Source organism: Pygocentrus nattereri, chromosome 14 (genome assembly GCF_015220715.1).
Source record: "Pygocentrus nattereri isolate fPygNat1 chromosome 14, fPygNat1.pri, whole genome shotgun sequence".
NCBI classification, from domain to species: domain Eukaryota; kingdom Metazoa; phylum Chordata; class Actinopteri; order Characiformes; family Serrasalmidae; genus Pygocentrus; species Pygocentrus nattereri.
Window position 1 is genome coordinate 13,147,561 of NC_051224.1, and position 19,825 is coordinate 13,167,385.

Sequence of the window (19,825 nt, forward strand, 5' to 3'; positions counted from 1 at the left end):
TTCTCCTCTGACCTCTCACATCAACAAGGCATTTTCTTCCACACAACTGCCGCTCACTGGATATTTTCTCTTTTTCTGACCGTTCTCTGTAAACCCTAGAGATGGTTGTGCGTGAAAATCCCAGTAGACCAGCAGTTTCTGAAATGCTCAGACCAGCCCGTCTGGCACCAACAGCCATGCCACGTTCAAAGTCATCTTAAATCACCTTTCTTCCCTATTCTGATGCTCGGTTTACACTTCAGCAAGTTGTCTTGACCACCTCTACATGCCTAAATGTATTGAGATTAGCTATTTGTGTTAGAACAAATAATTGAACACGTGTACCTAATAAAGTGGGGTGTGTGTGTGTGTGTGTGTATATATAGTTATACACACACACACATATATATATATATATATATATATATATATATATATATAGTTATAGCGTGAATTCTATATATTGTGACTTCTCTTTTGGAGATTCAACTGCAGTTTCAGTATTAAAGCAGTAGGTGGAGATATGAAACTGCAGGCAGCTGATAGATGAAGGTAAAAAGCTGTTTCATTTCTCACCTGAAACCCCACATCTCTGCCCCTGTAATTCCTCACTCTGCCTGAAAAGAAAATTAAAGATTTACATAATTTTGTCTCTGACACAAGTTATAAATACTGTGTAAATATATTAGAACCTTGTAGTCAAGTTGCTCATTTTTGCACGATACTCAGCCAATTTGATCTAAGAACAAAGCATAACTATTGGACAGAAGACTGGATGTTACTTTCTATACCTGTGAACTTGTGACAATGCATCATAAGATCACCTTTTAGACCTGTCTAAATTAACAGCACTGAGTTAGAAACGGGAAAAGTGAAGTTTATCAAGGAGCCCTTATCCTCCATTTCTCTTGTATTTAATTTTTTCCCTTAAGATCCAAATGTGCTGGTTTTCATGATATCACAAATCCAGTTAATTCAAAATTTTAAATAGTCTGTTTTGTTTCAGTTTCCAAATATGGACTTATATAGTAGTTACAATAGTTACAAACTGCATTTAAAACTTTTATTTCATATTTTACTTTTATTTAATTAAATTCTAAAATAGAAAGTTTTTGGTCACAAAGCAGTGGAAACCTAAAAGGATCTGCAAACCATTGACATCACAGATCTATTCAAGACAAAGTTTTTGAGTTGAGGGGTTTCTGTCCTTAGCAAGTGAAATATGTGTTTCATTTGCATAAACCCTGAGGTGGTTTTAAAGACTGTCTGGTCTGCAAGTTTTCACTCATGTTTTGGGTCACTGCCTGGTTCCATTGTAAAGCACTCCATTGAGTCTGGAGAAATTGTCTTGTAAACAGACAGATGAGGTGATTGTGCACACTTCTGAAGTCTCTATGCCGCTTTAATCTTCACTTACATCACCAATTCGATGAGTCAGCAGACTCAGAGCCTGCCATGCTCAGCTAGCCATGTCATTATTTCCACTGTGATGCGCTGGTGTTCACCCAATGTGAACATGGTAATGAGGGAATTCAAACAGTAACGATCACGCAAGGACAGTAAAAATGATGTTATTCAAAATAACATACATGTAATAATAAGTCCTACATGTACTATATAAATGAAAGCAGTGTGTGCAATAATAATGTCTTTATTTATGTATTTATTTTACAATCTCATTTCCAAAAAAGTTGGGACGATGTGCGAAATGTAAATAAAAACAAAAAGACATCCAAATTATTTAAACCCTACATTTAATTGAAAATAGTGAAAAGACAACATATCAAATGTTGAAACTGAGAAATTTTAGTGTTTTTTGAAAAATATATGCCCATTTTGAATTTGATATTAACAACATTTTCCAAAAAAGTTGGGACGGGGCAACAAAAGACTGTTAAAGTTGTGTAATGGGTTAGGGTTAGGGTTTTATATATGTATATATATATATATAAAAAAAACACCTGGTGGTTGATTGGCAACAGGTCAGTGACATGATTGGGTGTAAAAAAAAGCTTTCAGAAGTAAAGATGAGGAGGAGTTCACCAATCTGTGAAAGACTGCATGATTAAATAGTGCAACAACTCAAGAATAAAGTTTCTCAACATAAAGCAGCAAAGAACTTTTGCTTTTCATCATCTACAGTACATACTAACATTTTCACAGAATCTGGAGAAATCTATGTATACAAAGGACAGGGCAACAAAACAGTACATGTTGGCCATGATCATTGGGTCCTCAGGCGGCACTGCATTAAAGATAGACATGATTCTACTGTGAAAAACACTGCATGGGCTCAGAAACACTTCTGAAAACCACTGTCTATGTCACTTCATCGCTGCATCCACAAATGTAAGTTAAAACTCAAAGAAGAAACCAGATATAAACAGGATCCAGGAATACTGCCACCTTCTCTGGGCCCATGCTCATTTAAAATGGACTGAGATGAAGTGGAAAAGTCTTCTGTGGTCTGATGAATCAACATGTACATTTTTTTGGAAATCACGGACACTGTGTCCTCTGGGCTAAAGACCCCTCAGCTTGTTATCAGTGCACAGTTCAAAAGCCAATATTCATGATGGTCCAGGGGTGCATTAGTGCACATGGCATGGATGACTGGCACATCGTGAAGGCACCATTAATGCTAAACGATACATGATATACATGTTTTGGCATCATATCATATCATATCCAGATGATGACTTTTTCAGGGAAGGCCTTGATTATTTCAGCGAGACAATGTCAAACCACATTCTGCACATATTATATTATAAATATTTTACTTTCAACACTACAGCAATTGGTCTCCTCAGTTCCCAAACACTTACAGAATGTTGTTAAAAGAAGAAGTGACGAGACACAGTGGTAAAGTGTAGTAAACATTTTGGAATGTATTGCTGCCATTAAATTCAAAATGGGCATATATTTTTCAAAAAACAATAATATTTCTCAGCTTTAACATTTGATTAGTTGTCTTTGTAGTATTTTCCTTTAAAAATATGGTTTACATGATTTCCATATCATTGCATTCTATTTTTATTTACACTCTGGACTGCATCCCAACTTTTTTGGAAATGGGGTTATATATGACCAACATGTGTAATATATTGCTGTTGTCAGAACAAAACCTTGTATCTCCATTTTAGTCGTTTTTCAGTTTTTGCCATAATTTGAAAATGCCTGTTGCCCTTTACATTGTGTGCAAAATTCATGATAAATGGACCAAAAGAAACATCCCAAAATTACTTGGAAAAAAGTCTGGTTCCATTGACTTACATTAAAAGTAAAGTAGGTTTTATTCTTCTACTGTAAAGTTACCATTTTGGAGATACAAGGCTTTGTTCCCACAGCAACGATATGTACATATGTCATAATAATATGTATCAAAGTACATATATGGAATAAGAATTGTCTAAGCCTAACCTGCCAGACCAAGAAGCCCAGGCCTGGGCCTGAAATTCCTGACAGTCAGGATGAAAGAGAGACTTTATGGCAGTTCATTCAGGAATGCCAGCAATCTCTGCCCAGAGATCAACTCAAAAGTGTGCCTATTCCAACTTTACCTAAAGTGAACATCATTCTCGAGGTTGGGCTGGTCAGGGTGTGGTGGCCTTTGTATTGAAAGAGGCTCTCTTGTTATGAAAGGGTTTTCTCTTATTGCCCAATGTTTTGCTTACAATATCACACCAGTGCTTTTGTCTGAGTCAGATGTAGTACAGGACACAGCCTACGGGTTATCATCAGCATCTGATGCTCTAAAAAACATACCATCACTACACCAATGAAGAAAGAAAAGACAACAATCTTTCTAAAAAATTCTGGACAGTACTGTTTGTTTATTAGACCACATATTTTTCCCTTATTTGCCTTATTAATTTATTTAATAATTAAGTTACTAATTAAAGCCTACTCATAGATATATCAGTTTCTAATGTTTTGGTACCTGTCCCTTGTAACCTTTTCAATTTTTTATAACAGAAAAAAACAAAAAAGTGTTTAATTTTTGTTTGATATAAAATTCAGTGTTTAAAATAAAATTCTAAGTAAAATAAACACAGAAATTGTATGTTTTCTATTAAATTTAACCACATGCATTATTTGTTTTCTAATACCTGATGACATGTCCCCTTTCCTTTAACTTCTCGTGGTTCCTGTCTAGTCTTCCACAAACTGGGAGCAGATTTCAGCCATGGTTTGTGTTTGCCTGTTTCAGCATTTCACCTGCTGTTCCTAGCTGAGATTCAGTATTGAGGTCTGGTGATTTTGCTGATCAGTCAAACAGTCCCAGTTTTCCATTATGTTCTTTATGTCCACCAGACACATACAGACACTCTACAGTTGTCATCCTGGAATGTGGGAATGTCAATCCTGCATTCTGCTCAGACATGCAGACAAGCACAAAGTTAGTGGACGAGTGGGCAAAAATGGATAGGATTCTCTCTCTCTCTCTCTGGTAATCTCTCTGGAGACTGGTATAATCCTTACCTGACAAGATTGGCACCTGGATGCTAGAATGTTAAAGGAAGTGTTGAAGAATAAATGATGAATGCGTCTAATGTTTTCTTCAGGGAGTTTATTACGAGGTCCTGAATAATAAATCACTAAAAACTATAATTAGTTTTCTAAAGCTTAGCTTAGCTTCCATCACCTAAATCAATGGAGTGATCAGTAATACCCCAGTCCTCTCAGACCGGCGCCCACAGAAAATGAACAGCCATTAATATCCACCATACGGCCTCACACAAAGGAATGAATGAGAACAAAAGCGAGGGATGAGGACCGTCTGGGGATTTCATTGGACGTCGGGCATTCTTTGGGCGTGGCTATTCAGATCAGGGGGCGGGGCACGACCCACACGGCAGACTGAGGACGCGAAGTGTCAAAAGGGAGCGAGGTGTCACTGTGGGAACTCTGTCTCTCGTTTTCTCTCTCGTGCTATCACTTTCCCGTTTCTCTTCCTCCCTGCTCTCTATCTGTCTCGTTTCCTCTCTCTTATCTCTCTCTTTCTCCACCCGTCCCTCTTTCTCTCTTACGTTTTCTGTCTCTCCCACTCTTCTTACTTACTCCCACTCCACTTCTCCCCACTCGCCTTCTCAGCCTCGGTCACTGACGGGTGTCTCCGGTATTAGCGGGCGGTGGTTGGTGTCCTGAGCGAGCGCAAGGAGTTCTAGGCGGTGACGGTTGTTGCCGGTGCGGGCGATGGAAGGGCAGGGCAGCCGCTGTAAGATCGTGGTGGTGGGCGACACTCAGTGTGGCAAAACGGCGCTGCTGCACGTGTTCGCCAAAGACAGCTACCCTGAGGTAAGCTAACCTGGAGACTGGAAATATGACTGACCAGTTATGTCTTCATGCTATGTCTTCAGTACATGGAATTATTCACGTAGATAGTTTTAAACTACATTTGCTGTCGTACAAAAGACTACACGCAGTAAAAATCCCTAAATCTGTAAGTCGTAACTCATGTGCACTTGACTGTAGCCACCTGAGAGGCTCAGGTTTGAGAGACTGTATGGCAGACTTGCCCAGTTAAGTTCTGGACTTTCTATATGTGCAGTTGTGTTTCTGCGAGTTTATTGGGTGTATTTTTGTCTAATGCACAAAAATAGTTCACCGAGTAACATTTCTCACTGCTCTAGCTCATAAACTCCGCACTATTAATTGTTCTGTTCCCTGCCAGCTCGAATTGTTTTAGCCTGCCAAGAGTTGTGTTGCATGGGCATTGTAGTTTTTTAGACCCCAGCTCGAAGCTAACTATCTGTGTGTACAGCTAACTTTGAAACTACAACTTTCAAAAAGTTTCTAAACGATAATGCTATTCAAGGGTAACTCCACATATTTTTTAATATTTCTACATTATTCAACTGTTCATTCGTAAACAAGGTCATTTAGAGTGTTTTGATGGTATGAAATGGTGAATAAGGAAACCTATTGACTCGAATTTGTTCACAGTGGTGGTAATAGCAACTGACGTAGCTGCATTACGAACAGCGGAAATATAGCCATTTTATTCACTAGCCAGAAAGACAAGTGAAGCTAAATGTCCCTTCTGTGTATTTATGTGTAATGCTCATAAAGTTCAAATATTAATAAACAAATAATGAGTTTTCTTTGGGGACTACTGTACCTCGCCACACCCTGCATGTTCCTCTGCACCATGAATGTATTTTTAAAAATACATTTTAGGCCAAATCCCTCTCAAAACAGTGTCTCTGGCTACCCACCTCACGTAATGTCCCTCTTTGTGTTAACCTTTAGAGGCATTTAACACTTCAGATGTCTGGTTCCTATCACCACCACTGCGAATAATTCTGAATTGATAAGTTTATCTAGAACTGCTGATTTCACACTAAATCATTCCAAATGAAAAAATGATAGTGGAAAAATATGATAGAATTTTCTCTTTAACAGTACCCACTTAACTTGCTATCAGTATAATGTATGTATGCCTTTTAAGGAGAAAGAACATGCTGCTTTGCTGTTGCTCTTAGCATTTTATTTCATCCCAATGACCCAAATGATCTCAAAAAGAGAGCAACAGCCTGTGATAAACTTCTCTTCCTATGCTGTTAGACGTTCCACTGCACGTCTATAGGGAACCCAGCACTTGAGGAGTTTCTTGACCTGATACTTTCTTTCCTTTTGTTTCTACTTGAGTGATTATTTCTTTGAAGTAATGAGATTTCAGAATGGTTTTAGGCTCTTCTACCCACTTCTGAGCAGTGAGCATATAAGTCACAGAAAAGAAGGACACAAAGTGATTTCCAGTGTTTATGGCACGGCCCATGCGGCCTGGTTGAAGTTATTTGTTTGCTTGTGTTGTTCCAGAGCTACGTGCCCACAGTGTTCGAGAACTACACTGCAAGCTTTGAGATTGACAAACATCGGATTGAACTGAATATGTGGGACACGTCAGGTAAGGCTTTTTTTGCATCTGTAATGGTGACATCACCCAGTAATCAACTGATTTAGTGAATGCTGCCATTGGAACATAGCTAAGGGTCTGTGGTCATCTCAAGCTCAAGGTCAGTTTCATCTTCTAGAGGTTCTAGTTACAAAGGTGGATATCTGTGTACTGTAGTGATGAGTTCTTTATTTGGATGCTGCTTTTATATTGGATATTGTTTTCATGAGAAGTTCCATTTTGTGTAACAAATCTTGGAGCCATGTCTACTGTTTGCATGCCTTTGTTCGTACTTGCACTGCCTGCACACCACCTGTGTGTGAGAGAGAGAAAGAGAGAGAAAGCATGAACTTGAATCAGGGATGTGCCAATATGGGAATTATGGACTGATGATGATATCTGATATTGTTCATATCTGTTCCTGCCAATGTGGATACAGACGCAATTACAATATAAGTACAACATTTGTTTCTGAAGGTTTACAAATGCAGTAAAATTAATACAACAGAGATACTGTAGCACTGTAACCCAGTGTCAACTGAACATTCTGGTGTTCTTGAGTAAAATAAATACAAAGAACTTTACACATGAACTGAACAGGGTATATGTAGCCTCCTTGCAGTCTCTTCTGATTCCCTTGTCTTGCCTTTTCTTTCTGTTATTGAGTTTATTGGAAAACTTGCTCAAAGCACGATTTCTTTTCAGAGCAAATGAATGGCAAAACCTTTTTGAACATGCCTTCTGAGAGGCTTTTTTATAGAAACATTGTTTCTTGTAAGCGTGCTTTGATCCCTTTATACTGGAGAACAGCTTGAGTCTAAAAAGCTCCGTTGACCGCCTGATTAAGATCAGCAGGCAAAAGGCCTAATTTATATTGCTATTAGGACCTGATGGCTACTGTTTTTACTGATAATATAGTCCCATACTAAGGTTTTCCAGCCAACAAAGCACCAGTTAGGTCTCTTTAAATGTAGCCCAAGAACCACATTCAGGAATGTCTAGCTCTATTAAGGTTAGATTTACAAGTAGCTTGTTCTGTTTATTTTATTTAAGACTATGTAAGACTATGTAGTATTTCTGCTGTTTAAGAAATTTGACAATTGACAACTGACAATCATATCAGTCAAAAATACATAAAATATATGAATACATTAAAACATGATATCAGCTGATATTATTGTTTGTCAGGATTTTTCCCTTTAAAATTGGTATCACTATTGGTAGTCATAGGCAGTATACCGGTTCATACAGTAATCTTCATATGAAGCACAAATAATGCAACATACAGATCATGTTAACACGAGCACGTTTAGCAGAATGGCCGAGTCAGGGATGCTTCAGTCCATATTCAGTTGCAGTCTGAAGAAAAGTATTTCAGATATAGTCCAGTTGTTAAACATGTTTTTTATTTAAAGTAGAGGGACATCCACGAACAATAAGCCGCTGTTAACTAGTTATTGGTGACAAAAATGTTTATATCAGTGTTGCCTTTAAATATGTGTATTTTCATAGTGTCAGTTTACAGATTTGCATGTCATTTACAATATTGCAACAGTTTGGAAAGATGTTTAAGATGTTTATACTGGGATATTGGTGTGTCAACATGAGCCTCAGAAACGTATGTAGGTTGGATGACATGTAAGTGTTGCAGCAGCTCTGCATGTGAAGTGTGTGTGTGTGTGTGTGTGTGTATAGGGTTGTCAGAGTGGATCTTGGCACACCGGGTGTTACGCTGGAATGCTGTTTACGCACTTGCCCTGACACACACACAGACACATGCATTTAGAGGTTTCTCAGCGAGTGTGACCTATAAAACACTCACTTAAGGCCAGTGGGGTATTTCCTCACCCTGCAATAAAGTTATTTCAGGCATTTTTCTCATATTCTGTTTCCATTTTCTGTGGGAAAATGTTCCCATGCTGGACTGCGGTTCTCTCTGGAGGACTGATCAGACCAGTCTTGCCCTGTTAGAGCATATATTTTGTCACTAATGCCCCTTTGGCCTTGGGAATGGACTCCCAAGTCCAAGGTTGGTCTGGATATCTGTGAACTTTCAGTTTTGCAGAGTCTAAAACAAACAGGCTATGTGACAGCTTGGTGTTATTGGCCCTGCATTTTGTAATGTTTACTGTGCCGGTCCAGGCTCCTCGCTGGCAGATAAACAGTTGTGCCCCATGATCAGACTGCAAAGGGAGTAAAAAGCCAAGGCCAAAACATGGTCAAAACTGTTTTGGGATTTTTTTCCCATACAAGAATCTTTGATGTTAACACTCATACCAAGTTTAAAACAAAACCTTAATTAATAACTTTACAAGAGAAGGCAAAAACATACTTTGCTTTTAACATAAGTCATTGTAACCAAGCGTTTTTTCCAATATATTTTGAAAATTTCTTTTGGCCCATTCATTATGAAATTTAGACACAGTGTAAATGGAAACATGTTTAAATATGTACAAATGGACAAATATGGAGATGTGAGTGTTTGTTCTGACAGCAACAATATCATTTTCTGGACAGATGTGCACTAAATCGAACACAGAAAAAATATTCTGATTGTTACAGCTTAAAAAGTAACAGTCGTTTAATTTAAAATAGCCTCATTTGCATGTTCTAAAAAGAAGATTGATAGTGAGACAGTAATATATACAATACATCCTAACATTCGTTGCAAAAATAGGTTATACCTCATATTGTTTATAGGGGGGTAAAGTTACATATTTTACCGAATAACGCTCTTCATCAATATGAATTTTTGAACATTTGATATGATGATGAGCGCATCAATGACCTCCCAGGTCAAATTAGGCAATTTGATTTGCCCAAAGGCAGAATACGATGTCAACATAGTGTTAGTTGGTTTAAATAAATAAAAGAACTAAATGCAGTCAACAGCAGTATGAAAATGCATGGCCCTTCCTGAGGAATATCTATATTAATAAAGAACAAACTAAAAACCAAATGTTGCACAAAGAACCTTGCTGATTACAATGCTACCTTGAGTGAAAATAGCCTTTGTAACTCTGGTATTTTGATATACCAAAAGTGTTAGACATATTTTCAGATTCTACAGGATTCAAGTTTTTAATATTTTATGTTGAAATGTCTTGAATCAAAAGATTTTATACAGGTCCCAGTGTGTATGTACTAAGTTATTGTTTATAGTTTTCATGCTTTGTGGTTTCCACAAACGGTGGCAAAAGTGGGAAAGAAATGTGTCGTCAGTACAGTTTTTACAATTTCAACACTGCTTCAAAATTTTTTTCATGTCTTTTGATGCGGAATTGAAACTGTTACATCCTGTAATCTGACAGAATTAAGGCCAGGGGCAAATCAGTGTTTCAGTACAGGCTGGACACTTGTGGCCTGAGATAGGATTGTAATATTTATGGTACTACAGTGATATCATGCAGCTTTGAGTGAATTCAAGTCAAGGACAAGGCCAAGGAAACACAGGTAGAATTAAATGCCTTCTGCTTTCACACTATATAGACTATTCACAGTATTTGGTGTGTGTGTGTGTGTGTGTGTCTGGCTGTGCTGACCATCTGGAGAATCAGGCCAATAATTAGCAAGCGATTATGTTGCATGATAATGAGGTCCCTGCGTGTCTGTCTTTGAGAGTGCCATGACATAGTTCTTTGTGAGGAAATGTCACCATGTCAAAGCAGCTGAGTGGACAGTTTGGTTATGCTGTCTGTCACAGACCAATCAGCTTGTTGTAAAGAAGTACGGTCACAAAAAGGAGCCTGAATGCCTTATCTGACACAAATATACTAGATCATCTCTAAGGGTGGACGATATGGTAGTCACTGTGTTATCGTTATTGTTATCATTTTCGATTATGTCACAGTACTTTTCTATCTAGTGTATCATGGGTGTCATCAAAACACCAAACACTTCTTTTACCAAATCATAAAATGGAAGTCCAAAATGATTTTGAGGGCACTTTCCAACTACACACTTGTAGTTTCAAGTGAACACCACAGATCACTACACCAGCTGACTGTGCACCAAAGTGCTTTGTGAGTCCCTTGCTACAGAGGAACATTAGCTAACATTCACAGGGGCTGATGAGTAAATGAAACTTATCAGACTGTCTCGACTGCCTGTCTTAAAATGGAAGCATTGAACAATAAGAAAGACCCTTAAGCTACATTTACTGACTGTTTGTCATCCTATAACAGAAACACTTAACCAGCTTTTATTGGTAGCTGGTTAGAAATGAGCTAAGCTGCCTCAATCTTTGACTTGCCTGTCCATTGCACATTGTTCCATAATCATTAGCAAACATTCGTCTTGCTCTGTTGTTCTTTTTGCTTCCATATGGTGCACCTTCCTATGTAGGTCAAATTTGTGGGGACTTGTTCTAATGGTAAATGCATGCCCTTTTACAGTAACAGTGGCAAAAGCTGTAGCCCCTGTGATGAAATGTTAAGTTTTTAAACACTTCTTTTAGCATCTTATGGTCTTCTCTTGGGTTAAATGTGATGGGGTGGCCTGGACAGGTTGCCAGTGGTTTTATATCTTCTCTATTTGTAGATGACCTTTTGAACAGTGGAAGGACTGACTTCTAGTATTTTGGAAACACTTCTCAAACCCCTTTACAGTCTCATGGACATCTTCAGCCATCTTTCCGAAAACCTCAGAGAGCTCTTTCAATCTAGGCAAGATGATGCCCCAAACTCCAATAACAAAGATCAGATATGTGAGGTCTAAATTAGACCGGTTCTTTCAAGATATTATCTAATGGTGTTCTAATTATTAGCACCTCATTGAGTGCACCTGATGCTGATTTGACACATTTGAAGAACTAATTATATATAGGGGCATACTTACATTTTCCACATAAGGAAATTGCATTTCTGTTTATTTCAGTTATATAAAAGATTTTTTTTTCTTTTAGGTGTCACTTGTTAAATGATATCACTTTATTTACCAGCATATAGATACAAATATGTCCAAATATGCTGATGAAAGTCTAGACTTCTCATGGCGTGTATTTATTTTTTATGGCAATGAGCTAAAATTAGCTAGTCAGTTAAAAGTTTATAATAATGACAGGCGTAAAAATGTAATAAAAAGTCACTGCCCCCTAATTGTTTTGTCCATTGTCCCCTTGTTTGTAAACCTCAGATAACCTTTTATGACACTGTTCAATACTGATGACCTCAATTAAATACTCAGGAAAACATGTTGTGACATCATTTGTCACATTAACAACCTCTCTTTCTCCCTCTCCTCTTGTGCCCATGTGGCTTCCACTCTGCGTAGTGTTTATGTACTCCTGATTACTCCTCTACTTTGCTTGTATAGAAGCTTCCAAGTCTCTCAAGTGCTATCTGGCCTTTCATTTTAACATCCTCCACCTCTCCTATATTTTTGTTTTCAGATCTGCCCTTTTACTTGGATTCTGCCCTTCAAAATGAGCACTCAGGGACGCAAACTCAACCCTGAGATCGCGTACACGCTGTGCACATATTCTGAGTCAACACCACCCTCATAGGAAAGAAAAATCTAAAAAGAGGTATTTTTAATGGCTCTGTGGCTTCTCGTAGGCAACAAGATAAGAAACTGCAGAAGTGTCTGCTGCAGTTGTTTCCAATTCACTTTTCTGTTTCCTTTCACCCCCCCCCAACCCCCCTCCCCCCCCCCTCCCCAATTATGATACGATTGGACAACTTGGACACTGTCTTTCTTCCCAGATTGCAAGAAGGCTCTTAGTTTGGGGATTAAGCCAGCTTCACATACACTATATTTCCAAACATATTCGCTCACCTGCCTTCACACGCCTTCACACGCATATGAAATTGAGCGAGATCCCATTCTTAATCCATAGGGTTTAATATGATGCCAGCCCACCCTTTGCAGCTATAACAGCTTTAACTCTTCTGGGAAGGCTTTCCACAAGGTTTAGGAGTGTATTTATGGGAATTTTTGACCATTCTTCCAGAAGCGCATTTGTGAGGTCAGACGCTGATGTTGGGCGAGAAGGCCTGGCTCACAGTCTCCGCTGTCATTCATCCCAAAGGTGTTCTATCAGGTTGAGGTCAGGACTCTGTGCAGGCCAGTCAAGATCTTCCACACCAAACTTGCTCATCCATGTCTTTATGGACCTTGCTTTGTGCACTGATGCGCAGTCACGTTGGAACAGGAAAAGGCCATCCCCAAACATGCGCATGAAATTGTCCAAAATCTCCTGGTCTGCTGAAGCATTAAGAGTTCCTTTCACTGGAACTATGGGGCCGTGTCCAGCTCCTGTTAAACAACCCCACACCATAATCCCCCCTCCACCAAACTTTACACTTGGCACAATTCAGTCAGACAATTGCCGTTCTCCTGGCAGTCAGACAGAGAAGCGTGATTTGTCACTCCAGAGAACGAACAAAAGTCTTCACTGCTCTAGAATCCAGTGGCAGCGCTTTACACCACTGCATTCAACGCTTTGCATATGTGCTTGGTGCAGCTGCTCGGCCATGGAAACCCATTCTATGAAGTTCTCTATGCTGTTCTTAAGCTAGTGTGTATTGACTCTGCAGAAAGTTGGCGACGTCTGCACACAAAAAATTAAGAAATGTGAAATATGGCCTGTGCAACAGTTATGGCAATTTTATATTTGAATTGTGTTAAATGCCATGTATACTTTTATTCCCTGTAGAAAATGTGTTAATGTATTTACACTTCAAAAATGAACAAAATGTGTCCTTCAAACCTTTGCATACGACTGTACACAAATCACATTAGCTGCGCTGCAGTCGTGGTTATGATGAAACGTGTCTGCGTGTTTGTGGTTAAGCTAATCATGAAGTATGTGAGGGCACAGTTGTGGTTAAGCTAATCAAACTGGCGTTTCTCGGCTTTTAGCTGAAGCTATGACGATTGGTAATGACACCCAGGCTCATAAACTGGCGCATGCTGGCACACACACTAACATTAACCCATGCTTTGTCTTTGAAACGCACTGATAAAGTACGAGCATGTACGCTAGGCTAATCAAACTGGCGTGTTTGTACTTATAGCTGAATCCACCACAATCAGCAATGACATCTCATAGAGATACACACACAGCAGGAGAATCGCTTCAGCATGAGTGAAGTGTAGCTCAGAATATTTGCTAGAACAGATTTAGGCCACCTTTAAACAACACAAGTTTATCGTCCTCTCATATCACTGACACAAGATCAGTCATAACGATGAACCTGTAAATAGCAGCTACAGAAAAAGCTGAATTTGTTTCAGATTTAAATTTAATGCACTGAAAGAAGGCAGCGAAGCTGTTCTGTGCTAGTTTTTTTGCTGTATTAACGACAACAATGCCCCCAGGCGATAAAAAAAAAAGCAGATGAAAAAGATAAAACAGAATGACACACATTCAACACAAACACACACACAGGCTGGGAAGAGGAGCAGCTGGGGGCATCCATGGATAAAGTTTATGCATCAGAGAAAGAGCGGCTGTAGAGAACAGACAGATCTACATCTGTGTCCCCTTTAAACACACAGACACATGCAGCGAATGGTGTGCGTGTGTGTAGCGCTGTGTGTTTTTGTACATTTTCAGGACAAAAATGTCCTGACATTGTAGGAAAACCACAGAAAAACAGGACTGCTTTTTTTTTTTTTTTGCTGTTAACAGAAGTTTATTTCTCAGCACTGCAGTAACACTGATGTGGTGGTGTTGGTGGTGTGTTAGTGTGTGTTGCGCTGGTCTGAGTGGATCAGACACAGCAGTGCTGCTGGAGTTGTTAAACACCTTGGTGTCACTGCTGGACTGAGAATAGTCCACCAACCAAAAATATCCAGCCAGCAGCATCCTGTGGGCAGCATCCTGTGACCACTGATGATGAATTAGAGGATGACCAACACAACCTGTGCAGCAGCAGATGAGCCATCATCTCTGACTTTACATCTACAAGGTGGACTGACAAGGTAGGAGTGTCTAATAGAGTGGACAGTGAGTGGACACAGTGTTTAAAAACTCCAGCAGCACTGCTGTGTCTGATCCACTCGTACCAGCACAACACACCACCATCACGTAAGTGTCTCTGCAGTGCTGAGAATGATCCGCCACCCGAATAGTACCTGCACTGTGAGTGTCCATGGGGGTCCTGACAACTGAAGAACAGGGTAAAAGGGGGCTTAAGTGACAAATTACGCAGTGAAACAGATGGACTATAGTCTGTAAATGTAGAACTACACATACAAGCTTGTTGCATCTGTCTGTTGGTAGTTTTTCCCACTTCTCCACTGCAAACTTTTCAAGCTCTTGGATGTTTGCAGGATGTCTCTTCCCTATGGCAGATTTCAGCTGTCTTCAGAGATTTTCAATGGGGTTGAGATCAGAACTCATTGCTGGCCAGTATAAAACAGTCCACTTCTTCTTTTGCAACCATTCTGTTGTGCTTTTTGATATGTGCTTTGGGTCTTTATCATGCTGGGGGACGGATGATCCACAATCTAAACCTAGCTTTCTAACACTAGGTAGCACATTTTGCTCTTAATTTTGCTGCTTTTGTAATCATTATCCCTTCAATTCGATTGAGGCCTCCAGTACCTGAGCCAGCAAAGCAACTGTGGGGGTCATATATACACTACTGTCCAGAGGTTCTCGTCATTTTAGAAACTTTTGTTATTTTATGTACAATAACTTACAATATAAATGTATATATTACAAACTATTCACTTTTTTTAACATATTTCAGGAATTCTGTGAACAGAGAACTTGATAAGTAATTTACTTATCTCCAAGTTATCTGTCTTGAGATTTGGTCTTCATGTTTGAAGTTTAATGAGTGTTCTGGATATTAAGGTTATTAAAACTTAATTATTGATATTATACAGCTTTCTCAGTCCCTTTAGAACCAGCTACAGCTCAGTTCATCATCCTGAGCTCATTTATACATTCCATCATTTTTATTTAAAGTGTCAAAGTCTCTTACTAATTATTTGAAATAACTTTGAACTTGTGTATAAAAAAATATATATTTTCTACACTGTCCTGCAGCCAAACTGGTTGTGTGTTAATATTGATTTCAAACATTTGAACAGCAATATATAACGTGTGTGTGTGTGTGTGTGTGTGTATTTTGGTCTCACAGCTGGGTAAGTGAACCATCAGACTGAGATAAAACATATGAGGCTACCTTTCTCCCTGATGCTGCTCTTTTACTCTGGCCTTTTTTCTGCCTGCGCACTCCCCCCCCCTCTCTCACTCTCTTTGATTGACAACCAGCCACAGGGGCTTGTGGGACATGCAGTCCTGTGCCTACTCCCCGAAGCCAGCACAAAAATCACCGAGAGCTTTGATCGCCACTTCAAAAGTGCACAGTCTCTCTCGTCCTCTCTCTCTCTTTCTCTCTCTCTCTCTCTGACTCTCCTGCTGTAGAGGAGACAGAAAGAGGGACATGTTTGATTTCATTGTCTAGTCTATCACTTTCTTTGAGCCTTGAGGCTCGCCTTGGTCCATCGAGGGGTCTGCGGGATCTACAGGTGTTCGGTCCACCGCTGTATTTCTCCAAGGAGATGAGTTTTCTTGACAGAGCCAGGTGTTGTGGTGCAGGGCAGCACAGCAAGAGCACTCACACTGCCAATCAAAAGTTTGGGAACACGACAGGACTGAGGCTTTGGGGCAGAATACATAAGCTGGTTTATTACAGTTTATATAAAAAACAGGAAAAACTGGAAAATAATAATAATGAAGTCTTTATTTTTATTTGAAAAGTAAGGCGCTATACAAGTAAAGTTTAAAGTGCTTCATAAGTGCTGCATAAATACACACACACACATTTTCTAAGCCACGTCTCCCTCAGGGTCGCGGGGTGCATAAATACACACACAAAATGTTGGGATGCTGTGCAAAATGAAAATCAAAACAGAATGCGATGATATGAAAATAGCACAAAGACAACATATCAAATGCTGACAATTAAATTCTTTTTTTTTTTTTTAAATATAGAGGCCGATTTTACCTTTGATGCCTGAAACACATTCCAGAATAGCTGGGATGGGGAAAAAAAAGACTGGTAAAGCTGTGTAAAAACATTTCACAACTAGTAAGGTTAATTGACAATAAGTCAGTAACATGATTGTGTATAAAAAGAGCATCCTGAGGCTGAGTCTTTCCGAAGTGAAGATGGGGAGGGGTTCACCACTCTGTAAGACTGCAGGATTTCATCATGTACAGTGCATAATATCACTAAAAGATTCTGAAGAAATCTATGTATGTGATGGAAAAGACCAAACACCCATACTGGATGACTGTGATCTGCAGGTCCTCAGGTGGCACTGCATTAAAAAAAAAAAAAAAAAAGGTATTCTGTGGTGGAAATCACTGCATGGGCTCAGAAATGTCACCTTCTCTGGACCTGAGCTCATTTAAGATGGACTGAGGCGAAATGGAAAAGTGTCCTGTGCTCTGATGAATCAACGTTTTAAATTCTTTTTGGAAATCATAGTTGGCTTGTCACCCAGTCTAAAGAACAGAGGGACCACCCAGCTTTTATAAGCACACAGTTCAAAATCCATTAGTTTGCATGGCATGGGTGACCAATAATGCTGACTGATATATATATATATACAGGTTTTGGAACAATGTATGCATCAATCCAGATGTCTTTTTAAAGACAGGATTTGCTTACATCAACTATTTTATTTTAACATTTGACATGTTGTCTTTGTACTGTTTTCAATTAAATATAGGGTTGATGATTTGCACATTGTTACATTCTGGTTTTATATACATTTTGCACAGTGTCCCAACTTCTTTGGAAACAGGGTTGTAGTATGTAAAAAGAGTTTGAAGTAGTATGCAAACAAAGTAAAAGTTTCAAAGTGTAGCAATCACTCCCTCATCACACAGAAGCCAACTCACACTTTACCCATATAAAATATGTTTTGTTTATTTTTTTTTCAGTTTTGGAGGTATATGGCTTTATAAGGCTGGGGTACAGGAACTCTGGTGTAATACAGTTTTCCCTTAAAGCATTTGACCAATTAACATCATTAATTTCGTTGCACTCAGGTGTGTATTTTATTAGACTTTATAAGACTGTGGGTGGTGGAGTGGGAGTACTGATTTGTGTGATATTGTTCTGAGTTTGCTGTACATGGACAAAACAAGTATCATTTTTCTCACTGAGAAACGAGAATTTTAAACAGTGTTGTGCTGTGATAATCGGATCGTCATCAAGGAATTAGAGTTAAGGTTCTGTGTCCCTCGTAGAAAAGATAAAAAAAAAACATTACACTTGCCAGTCTACAGTTTAATTTACTTATCACAGTCTTACCTTGCAGATTATATAACGTCTTCAGAGACTTTCTGTTCTATGCTATCGCAGACTGCAAGCTGTCTCTCTCTCTCTGACTTCCTTTGATGATGTGTATGTGTATTTAACATTGTGAAAGAGGTTGTTTAGTGTAGTAAAAATAGTTTCTGATGTTCTGATGCTGTATGAAGAAATCATACATACATAATGTGTGTGTGTGTGTGTGTGTGTGTGTGTGTGTGTGTGTGTGTGTGTATGTATGTATATATATATATATATATATATATATATATATATATATATATATATATATATATATACACACACATACATACATAATTAGTGCCGTTAATGGCACAATTTTTTTAAATCGCATTAATGCCTTATTATTGTGTTAACTTTGACAGCCCTAATATGTACATTAGGAGTAACTCATTAAGAGTAGAGGAGTGAGTGTCTGTGTTTACAATCAAAGATTTTTGCCAATCCAATTGAAAACAGTCAGATTACAGATTCAGACTGAGGTGTTTATTCTCACTCTGTTCAACAATCTGATGAAAATCTTCGTTTACCTGCTCGCTACAAGTAATCCGATGCACAATGGCATGCATGGAGTAACTTCAGAGTAAACGTTACCATGACAGCGAACATCACGTGATGTCCAGTCGGCGTGAGATGAGTCTCCAGTTGGCGTCTACTCACTAGCTATGTTTACATGCTGTTTACAATGCTGTAGCACTGTGGTATGACGCTACATGTCTTTAATGAACTCCAACTTTGTGTAATTTATTTTTCTTTGCGCAGTACTGTGAAGCCCTATAGGCTGTGACTGCATACAACTTCAGCACAATTGAAGTTTTATTTAGTTTTTATTTTCTTTACACATCTCTGAACTGAGACACAGTAGTATTATATTTGAGACTGCAGCTCCCTAATCGATTACAAATCCAATTTTTGTTTTGTAGGTTCAGTATCACTGCCTAGTATGTGAGTGAATAAAACTCCCTTAGTTTTCTCTTGTCCCAGCAGTTTTTAACTTAACTACATTTAGCATAAAATGTGTTCACCATTTTAATTGTAACATTTCACTTAAAAATCCTTATTTTCTATAACATTTACACAGATAAAAAAAAGTGATTAATCGCGATTAACTATATAAAATTCTGAGATTAATTGTGAATAAATTTAGTCGTTTTACAGCCCTACACACACACACACACACACACACACACACACACAATACAACACACACACACGCACCACTTTATTAGGTACACCTTGCTAGTAAAAGGTTGGACCCCCTTTTGCCTTCAGAACTGCCTTAATTCTTCATGGCACACTTTCAACAAGCTGTTGGAAACATTCGTCTGAGATTTTGGTTGGTTAATTGAGTTACTGTTGCCTTTCTATCATCTTGAACCACAACCATCTTGGTTGTGTGTGAAAATCCCAGTAGATCAGCAGTTTCTGAAATACTCAGACCAGCCCGCCTGACACCAACAAACACGCCACGTTCAAAGTTACTTAAATCACCTTTCTTCCCCATTCTGATGCTCGGTCTGCACTTCAGCAAGTTGTCTTGACCACCTCTACATGCCTAAATGCACTGAGTTGCGGCCATGTGATTGGCTGATTAGCTATTTGTGTTAACAAGCAACTGAACCTAATAAAGTGGCCGGTGAGTATT

At 38.8% G+C, this 19,825-nt stretch overlaps 1 protein-coding gene across 3 annotated transcripts in view; it reads left to right on the forward strand.

Moving 5' to 3' along the window:
• Positions 1-4,852: 4,852 nt before the first annotated feature.
• Positions 4,853-19,825, forward strand: part of rnd2 (Rho family GTPase 2) — a 29,907-nt gene continuing 14,934 nt past the window's right edge. For all 3 annotated transcript variants that reach the window (XM_017686117.2, XM_017686127.2, XM_037544976.1), the window contains exons 1-2: positions 4,853-5,277; positions 6,802-6,889. In XM_017686117.2, the coding sequence (XP_017541606.1) occupies positions 5,176-5,277; positions 6,802-6,889 (190 nt within the window). In that variant the 5' untranslated portion in view covers positions 4,853-5,175. The remainder of the gene's footprint in view (positions 5,278-6,801; positions 6,890-19,825) is intronic.